Genomic DNA, 25,728 nt, shown 5'->3' on the forward strand with positions numbered 1-25,728 from the left:
AAGGGAGGTTCTATGGTATTTATCTGCTGCACTATGTGTACTGCACAGGACCACGAAGAAGCTCCTCTCTTACTTTAATCTAACAAGGATCTGTAATGCCTTACTTATTTTTCTTTACTGAAATTACATTCCAAGATAAGGAAAAAATGAAGACTAATTACTAATTTTGGTCTCAAGATATAATAGTTTCATCTACCACTGCTCAGCCTGAAACCATAATATAAATATTGTAACTTTAGGTACCACTGTACACGAGAGAAAAAGTCCACTGGTGAACATCATGAACTTTTAGCTATATTCCATAAATCATTGCTTAACTATTACTGCAGTGAAGCAGGAAGCATTATCCTGCTGGGAAGGCCAATGCTAATACATACCACCTTTACCATGAAGTGGTCTACAATAATGTTCAGGTAGGTGGGTTATAGAAACATTCACGAGAGCCAAGAAACATGATTTCCCATTAGAATGTTGCCTAAACCATCATGCTGCCTCCTCTTGCTTTGTTTCTTCCAATAGTGCACCCTTATGCCATCTCTTGAGTAGGTAGGTAGCAGACACACACACCTAGCTGTGGAAAACATGATTCATCAGACAAGGTCACCTTCTTCTGTTGCATGGTCCTCTTCTGATGCCCATTGTAGGAATTTTTAATTCAACGTTAACTGGTCAACAGCTATGTAACCCTATGAGCACAACACTGTGTGTTTTAACACTATAGGAGGTCTTGCATGAAACCAGACCAGCAGGGCTAACTTAACTCTTATGCACATCAATGAGCCAGACCTGCCCATGACCCTCACACTTTCTTTACTTGCTTGGACCACCTTTCACAGGTGGGAACCACTGTATACTGGGACACCCCACAGGACCTGCCACTTTGGATAAATTGTTAAACTTGTTAAATTAATTCAGATCTTTACACTTGCCATTTTTTGTGCTTCAAACACATAGGGGTAAATTTACCAAAATGCGCCCCTGACATATGCCACAGAAAGGGGGCAGATTCACTGTATCCCCTGTTCGCCTGATGGGTGAGAAGGGGCGGTGCAGCAGGTCAGGGATGAGGCCAGGCAAAAATTTACACCTGCTCCAAAGCAGGTGTAAATTTTTGCACAATTCCTGCGCTAAGCATAGGGCCTGCCGGATTCACTTCAGAGTCATGCACCCTTTAGTGAATCACTGTGGTAACTGGGGATAGGGCCTAATTTAAGACCGGTATAGGAGTATGCCAGTCTAAATAAATGCCCCTCATTAACTTCAAGAATTAACGATTCACTTGCCATCTAATTTATCGCATACATTGACAGATGCCCTGGTCACGATACCATGAGTGTTAACTTCATGCAGTTCTTTTTTATACCTCTGCTTTTACATCTTGGATTTAATGGTGTTTTAATGCATGTGATGTAATTCTATTATCTAATAGGTAATCAGCACTCCTGGATGTGTCTCTAACAAATCACCATCTATAGTAAGCTATGAAATACATTAGCTCAGACTAATGCAAGCAGTATAATAAACAGTAGGTTACTGCTCTCTGCTTTTACAATTGGAGTAGGCCCCTTACCTAATGGAAACCTGTGCACTCATAAAGGTTGAACAGATCAAATTGTGTTGCAGCAGTCTGACACCAGAAAGCAAGGGATGTCATACATAATCTCAGAACATCAAAATGAAAATAAAGAAACAGCAATAGGCACTTCTAAGATCTTAAGTCACTTTAGTCATTTTGTTCACCTACCTCCCATCGCAGCAAAGCTGGGCTCAATGTGCAGAGGATTCCAATCACCACTGAGACGGTACAGAGCAGCCTGGGGGAGGAGGGAGCAAAAACATCAATCAATGCTAGATTTAATTCAATCAACGACGTATCTTGGCTTCTACCTAACCAGGGCCGTCACACGTTCTTCTTTAATGGAATACACTTAATTAAGTTTAATTAAAAAGAAATGTTCTTCACTAATCAGAACCTAATTTGCAAGAGTCTGTTAAACCTGAGGCTTGGGCTACACCTAGACTCAGTACAAAAGATCCTGGATATCGTGGTACATATAAAGGCATTGACAATCTCTTCAAAATGACTGCTTTCAAGTGAGTCGCTAGCAATCTCTTTTTTTTAATTGCTACATGTTGGTACTTCCAAGCAATTTTAAAAAGTACTAGCTATATTTTCTTTCATACAGTATCATGAAAACTGCTTGGAAATCTCTAGAAATCACAAAAAAGGGTTTAGCCTGTAAAGTATAGGCTTACACATATGGTGTATTTACACAGACAGATTTATCTGACAGATTCCTGAAGCCAAAGCCAGGAATAAAGTTGAAAAGAGAAGAAATCTCAGTCTTTATTACTTATTCTCTGTTTATAGTCTGTTCCTGGCTTTGGCTTTAATAATCCGTCAGATAAATCTGTCTGTGTAAACACAGCATAAGTGTTAGCCTATATTTTGCAGGCTAACACCTTTTTTGTGACTGCATGAAAAATCGTTATATTTTTCAAATTGCAAGCAGCAATCGTTAAATCGTTTGTGTGTTGTTGATCGGGGGGGCATGATGCGGTGGTGGGGGCATGGGGGGGGGGGGGTCGCCACCATTTCAGGTTTGCCCCAGGCAGCAATAAACCTAAAATCAACCCTGCTTCAGCTGCACCAAAAGTATCTAATATACAAATATTTACAAGATTTCTTACAGTCCTCTGTCGCTCCAGGTTTCTCTGTATACACTGACATTATACATACATAGAAGGAGTTTAATATTAATTATTATATATCTGTACAGCAGAGAAGGCTGCAATTACACCTCAGCATAGTCTCTGACAAAAAGGGAAGATACTTTAGAGAAACTCGACTTAATACAAGGCCTAATCGCTATCTTTGTTAAAATTTATTTTAACAAAATATCAAATCATCAGGTGTAACTTGGAAGGGACAGGGTCAGATTTAGCAAAACGGTCTAAGGCCAGATTCACACAACGGATCTGCAGAGGATTTCACGCTGTCAGATTACTTACTCCCAGCGGAAAGCCCCCTTAACAAGCCCCCCCCCCCCCCCCCCAACAGCCGGAGCATACATTATCTGCTTCACAATCCAACTTGTGGATCTGGACGTACCACTCAGCCAATCAGTGGCTGTGGCGGGGCAGCACACTGATTGGCTGAGCAGGACGTTTAGGCGCTGGGAGCACCCGAAGCAAGCCGGAACACGGAGCAGGTACAGTATGCTCCGGCTGGCGGGGGTTACTTGTAGCAGGATGTCAATCCCGCTGTGAGTATATAATCTGATTGAAAATGACAGGCAATGGATCCGCAGCGGATCTGTTACTTCTGGCCTAAAAGAAAAACTTGTGTCTTTGTTGTCCACTGCAACCACAGTGCTTTAAACATTTGATTTGCAGACTGCATACACCATTCATTTCCATATGGGGCATAGGTGGGAGGCTTTACCTCCTACTGATATCTGCTGCAGAGTAATTAAGGTGGAGTAAAGAAGATGCAGAGTAAAATGTAATGTAAACTACATTATGCAGTTTGTAGAAGCAATGTCTGTTACCGGGCTGCAGCTCCATGCTTTCTGTAACAGACAGACAATCATGACAACTCCCTCATAATATAAATAAAAGAAGTCCTGGGAAAACCTGGATAAAGCCATAGGCTGTAGCCATGTTTTCGTGGCAGCCCTAGGGCTGCATCCAACTTCTGCAGCCACAGGGAATCAAATGTCGAGAGTCCAGCTTATAGGTTGGCTGAACACTGGTCTTTACATTAAACAATGTCTATAGAGCAGATCATAAATGGATGACATGTATAAAAGGATCAAAATATAAGACAGCGCTTCATAGCGTAATTCAGACAGGGCTGAAGTGGTGAAAGTAAGCACATAGAACTCTCACCTAAGTAGGTTGTGCTGGTATAAGGCACAACTCTTACTGATAGCATGTGAATGAACCAAAGAGACTACCGACTAATCCCCACAGCGATTAAAGACAGTCAGTATCCTCCTCCACTCCAAGACGGGTAAAACAGGAGCAGGTCCAAGAGGTAATAGTGATATAAAATATCATAACATTTATTAAAAGAATTATGCCAGCGACAAGGCACTTCGAGAACCGTCCGGTCTCTATCAAGTGTCTAATGCACTAGACCGTTCTGGAAACGCATTGTATTGCTGGCATAATTCTTTTAATACATTTTATGATATTTTATAAATCAGTATTACCTCTTGGACTTGCGCCTGTTTTACCTGCCTTGAAGTGGAGAAGAATATTAAAAGTATAAAAGGAAAGACTGAGGCTCATCTTTTCAAGTCCCTTCCTGGCTTTGTATTCAATATCTGCAATAAAAAGCCTAAACATGTGAGCACAAAAAGAATTTGCAAAGTAAATGAGTTGAATGTTTTGCCCATTTCGGCACATAAAATGGAAGGTTTTCTCCATTACAACAGGGGAGCTTTCTAGGGGGCACTGGCATTAATAACATACCATAATCCTGATTTAGTACACTACAGGCTTGTGTGACTTTTTCCATAAATCTTGACCCTGCTGAAAGGAAAGTGCTTTCACACTGCCTAATCGGCTGCTTTGCCTGTAATTACACTATAAAGGCAAAATCAATAGTTCAGACCTAAAATGATTCTCATACATTGCGGCCTATGGCAGAAAACCCCCCACAGTGTATCGCAGTAAATGACTCTACAGATTATTTTAAAGCTGACTGCAGCCTTTTTAAAGAAATTCTAGGTTAGCGCTGTTCTTGTTCAATCTACATAGAGCACAAGGAACATACTATTTTATGCCATCTAATGATTAATATTGCGTTTGATTGGGGGGGGGGGTGTAATCTGCAAATTTACAGGTAGTAATTTTGCCATTTAAAAGTTCAAATGAATTTGGTAGTCAAAACTAAAGTGACTAAATTTAAAGATCGAATGGGAGACTGTCACTTCAGAGTGGTGGAAACAAGGGTTAAATTCTTGATAGATGTAACACTGATTCTTCAGAAACCACCCAACTTTACGTTGCATCTTTTCATGGCTAATCTTTAAAATGAGAAGCAAGGTAACACTGGATGGAAGTCTCTGTCACTTGTAATACCCTTTGACATCAGATTTTGATTAGTCAGGTTCTCTGTATTAGGACTCCCACTGACAGCTAGAACGAGGAGGGAGAAGGACTCGGCACTTCTGTCTAGCCCTCTGCTCTCCCATCTCACTGCAGGAGATAGACCTCATACACTTCTCTATAGAATCGGTCTCTTGCGGTGAGGCATAGAGAGTGGCGACTCTGAGACAGGAGTGCTTAGCTGTGTGCTTCTCCTAAATCTTTCCAGCAATTGGTGGGGGTTGAACACAGAGATCCTGACAGAAGAAAACCTAACAAATGTCTACATGACATTTAAAATTTTTTGGTTTTAAATGGACCTGTCATTAGGCAGCTTACCTAATAGAAGTGCAGCCGGAAGATCAGGTAACTATGAATATAAATACACCAAGCAAGTTCCATGCATGAGCTCTATTCTAATTTAATACGGGCCGTGAAAGGACCTCAGCCGGCATATATGCATACTGTAGGTTACCCAATCTTCCTGCAGCAAGAGCAATTGCACACTGATCGGGTAAGACTAATGACAGGTAGGCCTTAAAGAGAAAGTGGCACCTTTCAGTAAAGAGATTTGTTAAGGGCACTTTGATGACGCCAACTGGAGAAATAAAGAAGACAGCAGGAATCACAGTGAAAACACTATTTCGGTTCTATCGTATTATTCAAAGAAGTAAAAAAAAATCCCCAATTAGCAGACAATTAAATGAATATAATGATAAAATGATAAAATATAATGATAAAAAATTTTTTTTATCATTTTGGATTTTCTAAATAAATACCTCACAGCAGGATCCATTGTGTTGTGATTATTTTAATACACTACAACCTGTTCAGCAGATGCTTAGACTTTATAAAAAAAATTTTTGTTTCCTTCGCCTTATAAGAAAGGAACAAAAGGAAAATCTGTCTGCCAAAAGATTCTATTCTGAGTACAAGTAATATGCAGACTTGGTGTGTGTGTGGCGTAGGAGATTATACGTGCTATAAGAGGTTTAAGGTTTTACTTTTTCCATTAAACCAAGTTATTCAGCTAAGAAAAAGTAGTGGCTTAATAATGCAAAGCTCTGTCAGTTCACTGAATGCAGGTAGCAAAGTAAACAATGGATGTTTTCATTCTGGTTACTATGGCTATGTCCACGAACCATAGTACATCTAGGTATAATTGTCCAGCACTGTGTGCTTTATAAGGCAGTGTATTTTAGTTATCTAGTTGGGCCCTCCCATTCAGACACTGCGGGACACTAAGCACGGCGGGATTCTGTGACAGAGAGCTCTGTTGCGGAATTCTGCCGTTTTTGCTCAGTGTAAACTGGGCCTAATGTAGTTCCATCATACAAAACCATAATATCACTCATAATCTGTTTAAGTACAACTCTCTGCCCCTATAATGGGTTGACACATAAATCCCTTGCTGCATGGAATTAAGAGCTTGCTGATTTAAAAATGAAAAAAAAAAAAAAAAAAAAAAAAAGCAGCTGACACACAGATGATATAATTATATCTACATTCAGTGTAATCGCATTTAGGCTTTCATTGTATTACGCAGCATAACAGAGGTGGTAATTATACTGCTAAGAGTGCAGTAAAGGCTTTTCATTCCAGGTGTAGCAACAGAAGCGCCATGTACAACATTATTGATCGGCCAGTAACAATTCCATGTTTCTGACTTTATTGCACAAGAGTCAACGCGCTCACTTCATTATAGTCCTCAATCAATTACTCTGCAAGACTGACTTCATGTCCACAAGTAAAACTCATCTCAAAGCAACTATTTCCCCACAACCGTCTGGGAATTTGGCTCATTTCATAACAGAATATTGCCCCATGAGCATTTTCTCTCTTCATATGTGAAAATATCATCCCATTGCTGCTCTCTGGAGGCTACGGTTAACAAGATAACTGTGTAGCCTAGCACATATTGTATAATTATTCTGATCAGGATTTTATTATACAAAATCATACAGTAGATGGAAAATGCTTAGCTCGGCTTAGAAAAATGCAGAAGACAGGCATTTACCCCTGCATTCAATATGAAGTATACAATCTTTAAATAGCTGTTATGGCATAAAGAACGTGTAAGGCTTTTATATTTTCCCAAAGCCAGAAACCAATCCATCAGAGAAGAGCAGTATTTTTCTCCCTCTAACTCGCTGTCCTGCCTTCTCATTCACACAAATTATCAGTGTTAGCACATGACTACACTCCATGTGAGACACCAATTCAACACCCCCCCCCCCCCCCCAAAGTAAGTGGCCAGGTGCTGCTGTACAGGGAGCTTACCCTTCTAATATAGGTTGCCTAGTTCACACACTGTTAGCTGTATGAGTATTCAAGTTGGTGTGATGCCATACTTTTCTTTTTTTTTTTTTTTTTAACTCCGCAATAACCAGTTGAATTTTTTTAAGTTCAAGTTTAGAGCTCAGCAGGCATTCCCTGTTGAGCATGTTCTCTATTCTAGTAAATTTTTATAAAAAAAAAGTTAAGTTTGTCTTAAAGGGGTTATCTGCCATTAGGGCATTTTTAACATAGTGCTGCCCTGGTTGAGAACATATTTATGTTATGCTGATCTCTCCACACTCACCTGTTGTCCTGCTATGTCCCCTGCCACTACTTCCGAGACAATCTCGTCTCAGAAGTGACAGGCTGTCACAGTCACTGGCTGTGGTGCTGTCCTGTCTCAGTGATTGGCTGATGGGGCTGTCAGTCACGGAAATAGTGGCAGCTTTAGTCAGCAAGGGACCAAGGGGAGCGTGGAGAGATACTGTATGCATAACATGTTTATTATGTTCTCCACCAGGGCTTTAAAGGGGTTATACAGCGCTACAAAAACATGGCCACTTTCCCCCTCTTTTATCTCCAGTTCAGGTGCGGTTTGCAATTAAGCTCCATTTACTTCAATGGAACTGAGTTCCAAACCCCACCCAATCTGGAGACAAGAGAGGGGGAAAAGTGGCCATGTGTTTGTAGCGCTGGATAACCCCTTTAAGCAAGAGCCAATCATTGAAATTATCCCTCTTTATTGTGCCCCCATTAGCCCAAGGAAAATGGCTTTTAAAATGGTCCATCCACACATACAGGATCAGCTAAAGATTCAAAGCTGCAGATATCAATGTATCTAAATGGTTGAACACAGCATCAAATCTGCTGCAGATCCTGTACCCTAAATAACCATTTGTATTATGCTTTCAAGTGCAAGCGGTCATAAAACAAGTGTTAGGCCCCATTAACATCAGGTTTTGCCAATGCCTCTGAGATATTAGCCTCAGGATATTGGCAAAGAAAAGTATGCTATTGGGTCCTGCACTAAAAAAGTATACTTCAGGAGAGGAGCTGTTTGGTCTATCATACTCAATAGAAGTACTCCACAGTATATGTTGGCATACCATTTTGTTGATTTACCAACATGTACCTCGGAAAGGCAAAATGTGATGCGAGTGCAACCTTAGTATTGCAAACTTCTGCAGAATACACGTTGCATGAAGTCAAACTCTCAGCAGCATACAGGTCATTCACCGACGTCACTCATTGGAAGAGAGGTTTTCTGGTATTCCTAATGGACAATGTTACTGTAAACATGATCTTAAACTTGCTGTATATAGTCAGTCTACAAGCCAAGAACATTAAATATTCTGTAAGTCTGTATGGCTAGTAAATGCAGATCTGTTTTTGCAACTTCCTTTCTTTGGCGGACACTTCTATCTTCCGTTTTAATCCTTTTTATTATTCAAAAAAATAAGAAAAAGCGCAGAAACTTGCGACCTTTCCTTTCTAAACCCAGACAAGATGATGAGCTCCGGTTTTGTTTTTCTGCATTGTTTTTAATAAGACTGTGACAATTTAATTTAAAGCCCAACTACTTGGTAAACACAGACAAAATAATCTTTCCAAATTCTACCCAATTATTTCAGTCAGGTGTCTTTTGTTCCTGCCAACGTATTATAACTAGACAGCTAAAGAGCACTTATGGGTGTGCATTCATACTGTTACGCTCTCTAGTCTTTTAGGATACAATCTTCTCGCATTATTGCTGTGGAACAATTACTTTGTTCCTGAGGGAATTTTAGCATCATTTTATAGTCACGGGTAAGCTAAAAAGGAGCACACTACATAATCTGAAAATTGGTTTCAATGGGTAAAACAGCCTTTTAAATAGTCTCCATGTACACAATGAAAAAGAAAGGAAAAAAAAAAAGTCAGAAGACTTTTTTAAAATCCATCATCATATCTTGAAACAGAACAGGAATTGCTATGCAAACGCCCCATTCACACGTTCCATGTTCTGCTTGGAACAGGGACATGGAATGCCTGTAACGGGGACCCCCCCCCCCACAGATGCTGCCCGGGGGAAGGGGAGGGGGGAGAACACGGGACGTGTGAATGAGGCCTTATTGGTAACATTTATTGTGTACAAAGAGTGGCATTATATAAGAAGATGGTTCTTCTCTTGTTTCATTTTTAAGAAAGGAGTGTGAGGAATACAATACTACTAGTACTATTATTCATTTTTAAAAAAACATACAACTTTGTAGATCCATGTCAGTATTTGGAAGGTTGGAAGGGGGTACCTTTCACTGTAATGCTTCATGGATCACTTTCAAGCCTTCCCTACTTATCACTTACAGAACTTAGTAGCCAAAATGAAACAGAAAAATATTGCAGAATAATTTCATAATCCAGATAGTAAAATGGAAAAAAGAAAAAGAAAAACATGATTTACATAACCGCAAATTTTGGGCAGATAACACCCCCCCCCCCCCCCACACACACACACACAAATTACTCTATGAGGCAATCACTGTGTAATCAGTTCTCAAAAGACAGTTGCTCATACATACGGGTGGTAGGTGGCAAGGAGGGCTTGGCAGGGCTGGAGAGGCTTGGGTTGCCTGCACTCAGTCCAGTTTTACTTCTGTGGATAACATATCTGATCTCCACCCCTACTCCCTGTGTTCTGCCCTGGTCTCTCCACAGGTAGAGACAGATTTCCCCTGACAGACAGTGGACAACAGTTTTGTTTGATTGACTATTTAATACGATTCTTTCAACATTGTGGGATAAGATCTGTAACTAAAAATCAATTCAGAGAACTTTAGTTTATTATTATACTACTCTATATGCATTTTTACCACTTTAGGAATAAGATTCAACATATCAGCTCATATCAATTTTCTTTATACTACCAATACTGATATGATTGTGGAATGCTTTCACTAATCTATCTATAATCACTATCACTATCTATAATCGATCTATCTACCTACACACTAAAATACAACAGCTGAACTTACACACTATACAATTCTGTTATATAGCTATTATTACCCTCCCTATCCTTTCACTCATCTTTCACTTTGTGTTGTTGTAATTTGTTCAAGAAGCATGGTCATTCTCCCAGAAATCTAATTTTAAAAGTCCTATAGAACCATGAGACAGACAATCCATTCACTGTACAGTAGCAGTCAGTCATATACAGAATACAGATCTCTGCTATGGAGAGGTTACTGTATATAGTGTGTAGAATAAAAGGATTGGATATATATATATATATATATATTTATTTTTTATTTTTTTTTCCCTTTAAACCACAACTATATACCGTAATACCACTGTACTGAGAATCTACCTGGTTTTAGATATACAAGGAAATCTTTCAGTAGGGAAGATGACATAAGATACTACCATTGAACAACCTAATTATTCACTGTTGAGCCAGGATAACATATGTAGTATTATACATGAAGAGTATATGTAAATGATGTATAGGTGTAACAAATACTGTGTATGTAAATGATACTTCTTTCTACTTCTAATTATAAGGAATCACAAGCATTGTGATTGCTGGGAGGTAAAACCTGCTTATAGTACACAACTCCCATCTGCCACCAGAGGAGACAATATCCATAGTGTACCCATTGGGTCTGCTTTTCCTGATATATGTCCTTTAAAGGAGGTCTGTGGTAGTGATCGTCCCTTTAAAATGTGTATAGAATGTTTTTACAGAAGCAAATACATGTGCAGAAAGAAATCAAAAAGCTGTTTAAAAAGTACTTCCATTTGAAGTGTAATTTGATTTGATAAGGGCATACATAATGTACTGCGTTCTAACTCTTACAATATATCCAAGGACTGTTTTGTATAGGCATTTTTTTCTTATTTACTTGAAGGAAACAAATAAAGCTTGTGGCAACTGGTAAGAAGTATATAAAATGTGACATGATTCACTGGCCCCAGAGCTTTACAAACCTCAAGAAACCTCTTCAACATGAAGGTGCTGACAGAAAAAAATGTACACAAATTAACATTCTATAACGGAGAGAAAGAATCATCTTTGTCACATGAGCCAAGGGTTTATGAATATTTTACTTAGCAAAGTGACTGTGGGGCGGTAACATTGAATACATAAATGTTTTATATGCATCAAGCTACTTATTTTGTATACAAAGATATTCTTGATATTAAAAAAAAAAAATTCTAAAAATCTGGAAAGCACAATTTAGCTAAGATCTAAAAAGACCTAAAACATCAAAGCATCTGTGAACCATTGGGACACTATATTATGCAAGCAGTTAAGCTTCTGCATGTTATCTGTGTATATATGTATATGCAACTGAAATGCAAGTAACAATTCCCCTCTCCCATCTACCCTGATGCAGCAGCCAGGCCCATCAATCTGTCCAAGTACAACACTGATGCCTTTAGCCTGCACCAGTCACTGCATTGGTTGCCCATCCAGTCCCGATTTAGCAAGCGGTTACACTGTTTTATAAAACTGTCCATGAAGTAACAATTGTAACAATGTTACTCTTATTAGAAATGTATGACTGAATATCCAACTGGGTAGGTGCAACACCACACTGTGTGACACTAACTATCAGAACAGTCAGGGGACATGATCCACAACTGCTAGAACTTTGGTATTTAGACATACATTTTTTGTACGAATAACAGGAAATGCCCAACACAGAGCCATAGCCCCTCCAGGGCCGGCTAATTTTGGTCTTCATCCCCGGAAGTCCATCTGCTGGAACGCTATGCAAAATAGGACGTGTCGGTACGTGATCCGACAGAAAGGGGTTAAGGAATGGGGACATTTTTTTAAATTTATCCTGTCGGACATGCAGTTATAGCTCCATGATGCTTTGAAGGCAAATATAACCTGCTGAGATCTCCCTTGTGGGCACAGGGCACTGAGGATAACCGTATGTCTGTTCCCTTCATCCTCAGCACCGTTCCCTTGCTGTTAGCTGTGAAATCAGTCAGGAGCACTGGGGGAGGGGCTACGGCCCCCCAGCACCAATCTGGCCTGCCCCTTCTAATAATTATCAATGGAGAGGCAGGCTGGATCGGTGCTCGGGAGCGGTAGCCCCTTCGCCAGTGCTCCTGACTGCTTACAGGGCAGGTTACAGACATACCTTCCATCCTCAGCGCTCCGTGCCCACTAAAGAACTATCAGCAGGTAAGATTCATCCTAGTTCCTCTTTAACTTATCCTAGTGCTTCTGAGACTGTTCCTTGGGGACTTTGCTCTGCAATGTATTGTACCTGTCATAGGCAAAGCTAATCAGACTGAGCCTTAGTGCTGAGTCTGATCAGTTTCCATAGCTACGACACTGGAGGCCTCCAGTTGTCATAGCTACTATTGCAGCTGTGCGATCTCGATGGTGAACAGAGGGAGAATTCTCTCTGCCCTATAGATCACACGGATTACAGCACCTATGGGGTTAGCTGCCAGGATCCAAGCACAGCTCAGGCCCCCGTAATCTCTTGGGCCCGCCACAGATGGCATGGGCGTGGCTCTTAGGAAAAGATGTTCCAAAATTGTAATTTCATAAGAAATATAGGTATTAACTAAAATAGGCAGGTTGCAGCACACTCCAATTGGCGCTCATCTGCATCCTTGCATAAACTCAAATTAGGGTGAGTAAAATGAACCTTAGGGGATATCCAAGTTATCATAACATATAACTAGTGATGAGCGAGTACTAAAATGCTCGGGTGCTCGTTTCGTGCTCCAGACAAATATCTCCCGATACTCGAGTGCTTGTTTCGAGTAACGAACCCCATTGAAGTCAATGGGAAACTCAAGCATTTCTGCAGGGGACCCAAGTTTGGTAGAGGGAAGGTCGTGTGAAAATCTGTCAACCTAAGAAAACTATGGAAACACCACAGAAATGGACAGAAAACAGCAGGGGCAGCATGCATGGATGCCTCTGAGGCTGCCTAATCGCACCATTATTGCCAAATTCTGGGCAACAGCTGTGGGATACAATCTGTTGGTGGCTGCACCTATATACACTCTGTGACACACCCTTTACACTGTGGAAGCAGTAGTGAACTTAGATATGCCTTGTGTAAGAAAAACAGAAATCAGAAAATATAGTAGAATAAAATAAAATAGTACTGAGCACTTCTTAGGGGTCTGTATGCAACACCTAATGGATAAATAGTCATGGCATATGTTTTCAGGCTCTTTAAAGGGTTAATTTCAAGTGAAGCTCTCTCCCATAGGTGGCACTGTATAGAAAGCTGTTTTACTCCTGGAAATGAGTTACTTTGCATACATTTACCCTACCTAATCTAATGTCGTTCTCCCACCTGAACAATATTTTTCAGGAAATTTCCATTTTTGCAATTTTGTTTTTTTCCTCCTTTCCTCATTTTTTCACCTAGAAACCCACATGAGCCCTTATTTGTTGCTCCACTAATTGTACTTTGCAATGACAGGATTAATTATTGCATAAAGTACGCTGTAAAACCAGAAAAAAATTGTGTGTGGTGAAATTTAATATAAAACGCTGTATAAAGCTGTTCGCCCTAGGGTAAACTGACTTGTTATACATGTTTCTCAATAAGTATGATTAAAATAAATCTTTTTTAAAAAATAACAATTGCTTAAAATTGCTCTATTCCCATGCTTATAACGCTTTTATTTTTTTGGTCTATGGAGCTGTTTGAGGTGTCATTTTCTGCATCATGATCTGTACTTTCTATTGGTACCTTATTTGCATATATGCAACTTTTTGCATACATATATGCGACCAAAAATGCTCAATTTTGCACTTTGTTTTTTTTTGCACTTACACCGTTTACCGTGCGAGATCAAGAATGTGATAATTAATAGTTCGGGCGATTATGCACGCAGCGATACCAAATATGTTTATTTATTATTTATATTTATAAAATGGGGAATGGGGGGGATTCAGACTTATCCATGAGATCTGTGCTCTATTGCTCTCAGCTGCTGCAGCCAAGAACAAAAGATTGCCGAGCCGGGATCAGCGCCATTGCGGCATAGACTCCCAGCCGGCTCAAATGCAGGACGGCTCCTCTGCCTTCATGTCTTGTGGGATCTCCCACACACACACTATACCACCGCGGATGGGGGAAAATAGCCTTTTAAATACAGCTGTCAACTTTGACAGCTGCATTTAAATGGCTAATTATCAAGCACGGCGATCAAGCCCGCTAATTATCGAGGTCCTGGGCAGCAGATAGCAGCCGGGATTGCGCCAGTTCAGAGTGGGGTCACCGCACGTCCCCCCTCTGAACACCCCTACTCAACATACTAAATGTCTGTAAATATCTGCATACACAGATACTGGCTTGACTGACTCGTGCACCCCTATGTTTACGACCGTTTTTAGAAAAAATGTCAAGCACTGACAAAACCAGCACTTTTACCTTTTATTCCACCCCTATTTTCTCATAAATTGTAAGCTCTCGCCTCTATTGTTCGAACAATTTGCTACCAGTATTTATTCTGCACAATCATGATTGTAAAGGGCTGCAGAATATGTTGGTGCTGTAAGATTATTATTATTGGTATTTTGAATAAAAGTCAATGTTACAGCCCATAAAGTCAGCCTCTTTCCAGACCAAGATTATAGGTTACCATATTTTTCGGACTATAAGGCGCACTTAAAATACTATGATTTTCTAAGAAATTGTAAGTGCGCCTTATAGTCCGGTGCACCTTATATATGGACCGGGACAGCTCCGGCCTCCATGGCGCAGATAGACACAGCACAGCGCAGCGCAGCGCTCCCTCACCTGGACTCCCGTGCTGTCCCGCTCTCTCCAGACGGGGCTGAGCGCTGCTGTGCTGAGGTGTCTGCATTCCGAAGGGGAGGGGGAGCCCGAGTGGAGGCAGAGGGAAACTAATGCTGCGGCTCTGCGGTTAAGCAGCGGGCAAGAGTCCGGGGAGACGGTATTTGCAGGCAGGCTGTTCTGATTGTTACCTCTGTCAGATGAGGGAAGAGTACGGGCTGCCTGCGTGTCCCCGCTGATGCTGTGTGTGATGGAGCAGTCTGCCACACCGCTCCGCCGCCGGCATATGAGCAGGAGGGAGGGGGAGCCACAGGGACTCCGGCTGCTTTGCCCGGGCAGAGGGGAGAGAGGCTTCCAGCTTCCTCTGTGCAGCTTCCTCCGCCGCCGCCGCTCGCCTGGATGTACGTCTCATCTAATGCAATTGCTGATTCCAAGGAAGGGTTTAGAGTAAAATAAAGCCTTTCTGTGCAGTACAGCCGCCGTTCGAAGCGGGAGCTCGGCCAGGACACAGCCGCTCTCCTCAGTGGCTAAACCACGCCCCCTCTCTCCCACTGTCCCTCTCTCCCTGCTCTGAGGCTCCTAACTATGGTGGCCACAATGCTCCATGCAGAATTCTGACAACGGGATTCGCTGGCAGAATTCTGCCTATCCTGCATGGTGCATTAGGGCCACCATAGTTAGGTTCCTCAGTACTGTGACATAAGGAGCTTCAGTAAGTACTGTGACAGGTGACAGGTGACCGGTGACTTACAGCAGACCCCAAAAATGCCTCCTGTTAAAAGACATGCTTATAATGCTGATTTTAAGCTTAAAGCAATAAGCTATGCAGCAGAGCATGGAAATAGAGCAGCTGCAAGGGAATTTAACATTAATGAATCTATGGTGCGTAACTGGAGGAAACAAAAAGATGCCCTACGCCAGGTAAAGAAGAGCACACTGAGTTTCAGAGGACACAAAGCAAGATGGCCACATTTGGAGGATAAAGTAGAACAGTGGGTTATCAAACAGAGAACCGCAGAGAGAAGTGTCTCCACTGTCTCTATCCGACTCAAAGCCACAGCGTTAGCACGCGTCATGGAGATCAAGGACTTTCAAGGAGGTCCTTCATGGTGCTTTCGTTTTATGAAAAGGCGTAATCTCTCCATCCGCGCCAGAACAACTGTCTGCCAGCAACTGCCAAAGGATTATGAAGAGAAGCTGGCCATGTTCCGCACCTACTGCAAAACCAAAATAAATGAAAAGAATATCCAACCAGAACACATCACTAACATGGATGAGGTACCCCTCACTTTTGACATCCCTGTACAACGTACTGTTAAGAGAACAGGGACCAGTACAGTATCTATACGTACCACAGGACACGAGAAGTCTTCTTTCACTGTAGTCCTCGCCTGTCAGGCTAATGGCCAGAAGTTACCACCCATGGTCATTTTCAAGAGGAAGACTTTGCCAAAAGAAAAGCTTCCTGCTGGTGTCATCGTCAAGGCTAACCCAAAGGGCTGGATGGACGAGGAGAAGATGAGTGAGTGGCTGAAGGAGGTCTACGTCAAGAGACCGGATGGCGTTTTTCACAAATCTCCATCCCTATTGGTCTGTGACTTCATGCGCCCATGTGACCGATGCTGTCAAAGCCCAAGTGAAGAAAACTAACTCGGAGCTTGCCGTCATTCCAGGTGGATTAACCAAAGAGCTCGAGCTGCTAGATATCGGCATTAATAGGTCATTTAAAGTTAAATTGCGAGCTGCATGGGAGCATTGGATGACAGAAGGTGACCACACATTCACCAACACAGGGAGGCAACGCCGGGCAAGTTATGCTCTTATGTGCAAATGGATCGTGGATGCCTGGGAGAAGGTATCAGTCTCCAGTGTCACCCGAGCTTTCAGGAAGGCTAGAATCATCACTGAAGAGCTAAGCAGAAACGAGACCGACTCAGATGATGATGATGATGATGATGATGAGGGGGACCAGAGAATGCTTGATGCCGAAATCGCCCAACTGTTAAACTCCGACACTGAAGATGAAGAATTTGATGGATTTGTAGTGGAGGAATGAATTGAGAATATACCGCAAGTGTACTGATTTACAGTTACAACTAAACAAGTTGTCAGTTAGTGTTAAAAAGTTAAATAAAGTACGGTATGATTTACGGTCTGAGTTTTGTTTCATTTAAAGAGAATCAGCATCAGATGCACATTACTGCCATAATTTTTTTTTTGTTCGTATGATCGTTTTTCGTTTGTTCAAACCAGATGCGGTGCGCCTTATAGTCCGGTGCGCCTTATAGTCCGGTGCGCCTTATATATGAACCTAGATGGCTTAGCAGGCTAAAATCGAAGGTGCGCCTTATAGTCCGGTGCGCCTTATAGTCCGAAAAATACGGTATACAGCGAAGAGAAATAAAATTATAGATTTAGGGTCCCTTTAAGTGACCAATGAACCAAGGAAGATTAATGGAACTTTTTGGTTCAGTCCAATTTCATTATTTCCTTCTGAATATCAATCCAAGCTGAGAAGATGAAATTAATAACCAAGCGAACGCATTCTCCTTTCTCAAAAGTCAGCATGATATATATACACCTCACAAATAAGATGCATAATAGCACAGGCACTTCATTACTCGTGAACAAGATTTTGAAGCCTTAAATTGATACGGTAAAAGCATGCCTGCATAGATTGAAAGGAAACACATATGTGAACTACTTAATAGCATGTAAACACACAACTGTACACATTTCCAGTATATTAAATCTTGGCTAAGAATAAAGGGGACCCAAAAGCTTGTTATGAAATTCATCCTTAAGAGCTTTCTTATTTAGAAAGAAGCCCTCGAAATCTACAGATATAATCCATACCAGATTCCAAAGAACAGCAGGTTATCAAGATTTGTTTTGCAATGCATCCACTACAGAGCCATTTGGTGAACTTTCAGGAAATAGAAGGACTCCAGCACACAGCTGTACAAGCTATTTACCTGGGCTCCAGACGGCAAATAATTCATAGCATCCATTGTTTGCTCAGTTAGCAAGGTAATCATTGTTTGGGGAAAACGAAAAAGTTCAAATGTAACTGTGGGATTCTTTTAAGAAGTCTCGGCTGATGTGTTAGAAGATATCAACTGGCACAGGCAAAGCAGTTACTGCAACCTATATACACTTTAATCCTCAAAGAAATAGAACTTTATAGTGTAGTAATATAACTCTAAAAATAAGAAAAAGATGTTTTTACAGGAAATTTTGCTTTAAAGGTATTGTGTTAAGGCATATTGTGTTGACATGACAATGCATTGCTAGAGCTGCCCTGGGTCTAATTACCATGAAAACATTGCAGGCCATTGCTGGAAGACAGTAACTCAGCCCTAAGAGCAGCAATAGAAGGTAAGAAATACTCCACATAGCAAAACAGAAAGGTAGGTAAATTCTTCCCTGCAGCAAAACTAAAGCAATGTAGTTAAATGGTTACATGAACAATACAAGGATCGTTCATGCAGTCCAGCCACTCAATTAGTTGTCCCATCTAAAAGGCTCTGCAAACAAATGTGACTTAAAGCGATGTTATCCCCAGTACATCATTGAGTGGGGGGACTTCCCTAGCATCAGAGTCTTTATTTGGGCAGGCATGCGCAGTACAGCATGGATACAATACCGCTCTACTGCAAGTCTGCCCGAATGAAGACGTTGGCGGTCCGATGCTAGGTAAGTCCTGCCTCTCAATGACATACTGGGGATAACATTGCTTTGAATCACACCTAGAGGGGCATGATTACAGTGCTGACAGCACCCGGGACAGTGACTACTTAGGACAATGGCCAGAAGACTAGTTGGTGATTTATTTACATACAGCGCAGGTCTTTACTAAATAATCTTTTTTTTTGTTTCAGTTCCTGATTATACCTGCCCCTTTTTCCCCCCAACTTTGCTGACTTCTTAAAGGAGGCATCTCTTTACATTGATCTTGCAACTTCCGGGACTCTAATATGTATGGCTCCACACCCCTACAGTTTATTCATAGACATTGGACTTAATTCATCATATATCCACCAATGATACTGGCTGTACTTTTCTATTATCCCAAAGGCGATGGAGTGCTGGTGTCCCCTGTTGGGACTTACTTTGTCTGTTTTTATTATATTGTTAAACTAAAAAAACTTCAATAAATACTATTCAAACATTAAAGGAGGCATCTCTTCAGATTTTAAATACACTAGCACTGTTTTTAATACGCTGTTCCCTTGCTATAACCAGTCTTCTTCATCAGGACCTTGAGGGTCATTATGTGGGTGACACTGCACCTATGTCATTAGCACTGCCTATGAGGTGCCCTGGTGACAGATCTGTATGCAAATCTTGTGAAGACAAGTATAATTTTTTTTTAGATCTATACCTATACTGAATAGCTGATACTAATGCTTTACAAAGTGGACCATAGCAGATACGACTACTCAATCAAAAGGTTTTATAATAGAAGAAAGAAATGTCATTCAAATGAGACTATAGGATCATATAACAAGGTGATCATCTCATTTTCAACCTAGTTTCTGGGATAACTGGCTGAAATCCAAATCTCAAGTTTAACTAAAATTACCTAATGCTCCATGTACATATCATTTGTTGGACGTAGGCCTGAAAGAGTCAACGCTGACATTCACTGAATTATTCAGGTCGTAACCACTGTTATGACACACAAGATAATATAAGTGAACTGACTGAGAGGTTGGGAGGTAAAACAAGAGCAAATGATCTTCCTGTAGACACAAAGACATTGAACGAAAAGTCCATTGATTACAGACATGACTGAAGTCAATTCTAATGTGGTTTGATTGGACTCCATTTAATAATGAAAACTGTCAAGTCATATTTCTTAACAATTTAGGAATTCAGCCAGATGGGAAAGGAGGGTGAAAGACTTCTTGTCTGAAGCAATTGTCAGTTTTGCCTGCAGACCTAAGAAAAGGCCACTTGCAGTACTACCAGAAAAGCTTAAGCAGGCTACCCACTGTCCCCAAGTGACAAAGTAACGTCTCATCTCAAGATTGTGACATTTTCTGGACAAAACCAAACACAGTTGCACTTTACTTAACTTCGCACTCTGCACAAAGGGGCTGTAAAATCTTTTCATAATGAGACCAGTGCCTTAAGGGATGCTGGGCACACAATTCCTTTTATATAAGCAGAGATTATACTTTACAGGCTTATTATATAGACAAACAGGTCTACTCAGACCTCTTTAGATGGACAATCAACAACTGTCATTTTCTTGGTCATACGCGATTTCACTGTTTCCTTTCCTCTACAACATACATTTAGACATTAAAATAAGCAATGGGTTCTAAAATGCAATCAATAACCCCTTTTAGAGGAAATAGATGAATACAAGTGTTACCTTCCCTGTTTCCTATACCTTTTTGCCAGGATTATAATATTACATCATCAAATAAACAAATATTACATTAAACATTTTTTTATTTTTTTTTTATTTTCAACATGAGCGTCTATGAGTAACAGATGGCATCCATACAGTAACATCACTCGGACATATACTTTTTCCATGTTTGTATAACATCTCATGCCAATAATCTGTCAGGCTTAGGGGTAATTTAAAGGGAATGTACCATCAGGCCTGGGCTGAAGCACTGGAAGCAGGCTGACCCAACCCCATTGGGAGGAGACCTTCGCCCCTTTACGACAAAGCTCCATTAGATCCAATGGAGCTGTATTATAGAGGGGCGAGTGTTTCCTCCCACTGGGGGTGGGTCAGGCCGCCTCCAGTGCTTCCGCCCAGGCCTGATGGTACATTCCCTTTAAGGAGGCACATTTCTAACAGTGGAGAGGTCAAAATGGTGATAAATCCCTGTATGACCACAGAAAAGATCAGTTCCCAACCTGGTGGGCTTGACATCACCATGTCGAGTGAAAAGGAGGTAGAAGACAAATACAGTTCAGTGCCAATGCAATGATGAGATAAAAAGAATATTTCTAGGAACATGAAGTGTCTCAAGTTACCTAAAGATGTCACCCTCCCAGAGAACAAGAAGGGACATTTATTAAGAACAAAGTAATAAGGTACCAGTCTTAAATTAAGCACCCCTCCAAAACCCCACTGGTTTGCACAGGAATTGCGCAAAAACTGACCTTCAGAGCAGGTGTAAATTTTTGCCTGTTTCCAGGTGTAAACCACGCCTCCTCTCAGTCTTGCTGCGCTGCCTCGCCCGCCCATCAGATACGGCTGGTGTATGCCATGGAAAATGGGCGAATCTGCCCCTTTTCCATGGTGTACAGCTGGGGCGCATTTTGATAAATGTCCCCCAAGGTGTATGTTTGAAACTGTTATAAAGTTGTTAAATAAACTTAAGACTCAACTGTTCCTAGAGTGTGCCAAGCAGCAAGTAACAATTACAGGGGAAAGTTATCATTCTGCACCTTGGCCTGGTTTGCACAAACATTTTCACCTTCTTCCTGGTCTATGCTCCTCTAGCCTGTTGGTTGGGGAAGATAGACACAGCAGGGCACACAGGGGACACCACCTTCTTCTGTGCCCAATTTACCATGATTTATGCCTGCATACAGATGGAAATTGGCTATGAGTCAGCATAGACTTCCTGGGCTGACTCCAATGCACTCTTGATTTGTAGACAGGCATGAAAAAAACAACAACATACAGATACAACGGTCTTAATAATCCCCACACTAAAAGGTCCTTATACAAGACACAATTTCTCACCCACGGGCCGCTGCAAACGAGCAACAGAGAGAACTGCACTTGCTTGCATTGCCTTTACACGGCATGAGAAATAAAGCGACCAGGCTGCACGAACAATCCTTGTATCGTTGGTGCAGCCATGGAAACTGAGTTTATACATATATCTGTGCTGTCAGTTTTCAGATCACACAGCACTACATACTTAACTAGTGATCTGGCATTCTATTCTCCGGCTCTCCCATCCAGCTGTTTGCCTTTATTGTTATGAGCCTCCCATCCCATGTTTACGCAGGGAGATTTGCGTCCGTTAACAATCAATTTTGAAGCCTGCTCTTTGTTCCCAAATACCTTCCGCAAACCTTAAAATTAAGTGGCAGGGACTTCTTCTGGGATGATTACATGCCACATGGCAAGTAAATGCGACCAATTTTTGGGGCTATAGCTTTTGCTAATGCAAAAAATAATAAAAAAAAAGCTTTTATTTATAAAACTGTGCAAATGAGTCTATAACATGTAAAACACAGCCTCAGACTTTTTGTAGAAATTTGTATGATAAAAATTATTTTTTCTGCTACCTTTCCCTCATATCATAATAAAAAATATGGGGAACAATCTGATTATTTTCAAATAGAGTCACTGCCTCTTTATTTCAATACATTTATTAAACAATAATATGTTCAGAACAGGCAAAAGAACAAAGCAACAGCATAGTAACGGTTTTATATCCCTTCTGGCTGACTCTGCGGTTACTCAGCTACTTTTGGACACGCACAGAATATCATACCGCTGACAGTGGGTACAGGTCTCTCTTGCTGAGAGTTGACATTTTTTAACTGGCTTCCCACTTGCCACTGAGCTGTAGGTAGCACATTTAGAGCTGATCATTCTGTGCACATAAAATACAAACCTGTTTGAAGTCAATTGGTATTTTGTTTAATTACCATGATCATGTGGAGCAGACATGTAAACGCATTTGGAGCGCCCATGATCAGTTGCTACTGGTAATTGTACAAGTTTATTGGTGTGACTATTAGTGCACATCTGTTGTGTTATTTGCCCTGGATAAACTCTAAATATATTACATACAGTATACTGAAAGCAGTTCTTTTATATTAAATCCATATCATGAACTATATCAATACATTTACTATGACTATTTAAAGGAGGACTATATGTACTTTTAGTCAGATAGGCGGAAACTTCACTCCAAAATGGAATGTGAATGCTGGGCTAGACGCTTCATAATCACACCCCCTGAACATAATTCATGCACCCTCAGTCTCCTAATCACACCCATTTAATCTAGCATTAAAAGGGTCTCTGAGCAAAAGTGATCTTTCTATTATTGTAGTGCCCCCAGAAAAGTTATATAACAATGCAATATAATCTCTCTCCGGATTCCGGATGCATAGTGCTCAAATATGTGCAGGTACTGCAACTGGAAGTCTTGTAGTTGTCATGTCCCAGGGTCTTTCATCAGGTGCTATCTTGTGTCTGTGACATTTCTAAGTGCAGGTGTGTTCTGTGGGCCTGACTGCACTAGGAAGGTGTGTAACAATTTATCAGGCCATCCCTGAGTGCCAACACTCCCAGAGAGAGAGAGCAGAGAAAGCTTGTAAGAGCGCAGGTGCGCCTGCACAAGCTGGGACCGGAACTCAGCCAGGAAGGAATGGGGACGGCGTGCTGTAAAGCAATTTCTGGTGCAATGTGTCAGGTATTACCTGGTAAGTATAATCCTTGTTTAAAATTATTTTTTTTAAGCTTTGCCCAGAATACCCCTTTAACACCCCATTTTGTAGAAATGCTCCTGCCCATCTGACTATTAAGTAACAAGTACAGTTATATTACATAGTGAAATGCTCATATTTTGTGAAGGCAATGGTGTAAGAAGGAAGTCCCAAAACAGTCACCAAAGGATACAAAAAGATCTTTTTTTTTTTTTTTTTTTTTACTGCCCCCTGGTTGTGTTCTCAGGCCATTCTCAGATAGCATATTTTTTTAGTTGTTCTGTTCTAGCTATATTCTGCCAAGCCCTTGGATTTCGGCTTTGGGTCTTTACTTTCCATGCTACAGTTTGGCTACAATGGGTCTTATCTCTGTGAGGGCTAACAGACACTATTTCCATAAAAAATGTGATAGAGTTTATATTTATGCTTTATATTCATTAATATGTATTATTATAGTTTTAGTTTTTAAGGGAATTATCCTTCCTTACATCCAGTCTGCTTTTTTTCCCCCCTATTTGCTTTTCCTCTACATCTACTATATGTTGCTCCCCTGACACAAGACCACCATAGGCTGTATCAATGTTTTCCCGGACTCCCCAGGGCTGCATCCAACTGTATTGAAATGCCGAGCAATTGGACTTGAGTATGCTCGAGTTGTACTCATCTCTAGTCATTACATTCATAGGCGGAAACCTTCTGTGTTCCTCTTTACATTCAGAAGCTAAAATCCTGTTCTGATCATGTTTAAGTGTAACACTTAAAGGGCCCATTTTCTTTTCCTCAAATCTGAGTAAATCCAATGTTTTTCCATGTGTTAATGGTTTTTGCAAAATTGGTCTATTTGGCTAGGATTCCTCCCTTCAGCAGTGAACTGAGGAAATATAACTTTACAGTTTTCACTAGAGAGTTTTATCCAAAGCAAAAAGGAAACCAAAATAGTCTCAGATCACAGTGAGCAATTGGAGTCTCCTCTTCAGGAGAAGGCCTGTCTGGGATGATTGCCTCTGAGGACCAACATTGATTTAGATGACTAGGACCCTTGTGCATTGTTATACAAGTCATAAAAAATAAAAATGAGCACAGTAGAGACAGATAGAAGAAATAAAATGTAATTCCTTAAGGCCACATAGATTTTTTTATTTTTTTTTTTGCTGGACTGCATGTCGCTGAAAAAAAAAAAAGTGACATTGAATGGGTTTAATCTACAGCCCAAACTAACATACAAGGGTACGTCTCAGCAGGTACCACAACATTTTTATGTTCCACACACTCAGCTACCTATATTTTCCATAGTAAAGTCTTCGAAAAGGAGCGAACTAGAAATGGGCGAACCTCGAGCATGCTCGAGTCCATCCGAACTCGAGCTTTCGGCATTTGATTAGCGGTGGCTGCTGAAGTTGGATAAAGCCCTAAGGCTATGTGGAAATCCTGGATATAGTCATTGGCTGTATCCATGTTTTCCAGACAACCTTAGAGCTTTATCCAAGTTCAGCAGCCCCCGCTAATCAAATGCCGAACGTTCGGGTTCGGATCAACTCGAACCCGAACCTAGTTCACTCATCTCTAGAGAGAACATGTTTGGCTTGACACTTTAAAGGGGTACTCCGGAGAAAAAATATAGTTTTCAAAACAATTGGTTTTAGAAGGTTACACAGGTTTTTGAATTGCTTCTATTTAGAAATCTCAAGCTTTTAAGTGCAGGAAGTGGTGTATTCTTTTCAGTCTGACACTGTTCTCTGCTGCCACCTCTGTCCTTGACAGGAACTGTCCAAAGCAGGAGGATTTCTATGGGCACTTGCTACTGCTCTGGACAATTCCTGCCACAGACAGAGGTGGCAGCAGACAGCACTGTGTCAGACTGATAATAAAAATCCACTTCCTGTAGGACATACAGCAGATAAGTAGTGGAAGACTTGAGATTTTTAAATAGTCATTTACAAATCCATATAACTTTCTGATAACTTAATTTGAAAATAATATTTTTCCTCCAGAGTACCTCTTTAACCCCTAGACAACCAATGATTTACCGGTATGGCATGGCCACCTGTTACCAAATAACCCATACCGGTACGCCATAGGGTCCAGGGGGTTCTGTTCACACGGAGCGTTTACTCAGCAATATTTTGCTGTGAATTGCGCAATTTGCGGTAATAAAGCG

At 40.9% G+C, this 25,728-nt stretch overlaps 1 protein-coding gene across 1 annotated transcript in view; it reads right to left on the reverse strand.

The window, feature by feature from the left end:
• The window catches only part of HSD17B4 (hydroxysteroid 17-beta dehydrogenase 4), a 250,503-nt gene that overhangs the window by 39,364 nt on the left and 185,411 nt on the right, over window positions 1-25,728 (reverse strand). Inside the window, exon 18 of the mRNA XM_069962669.1 lies at window positions 1,745-1,814. Coding sequence (XP_069818770.1) covers window positions 1,745-1,814 — 70 coding nt within the window. The remainder of the gene's footprint in view (window positions 1-1,744; window positions 1,815-25,728) is intronic.

This window comes from Dendropsophus ebraccatus, chromosome 3 (assembly GCF_027789765.1).
Source record: "Dendropsophus ebraccatus isolate aDenEbr1 chromosome 3, aDenEbr1.pat, whole genome shotgun sequence".
NCBI classification, from domain to species: Eukaryota; Metazoa; Chordata; class Amphibia; order Anura; family Hylidae; genus Dendropsophus; species Dendropsophus ebraccatus.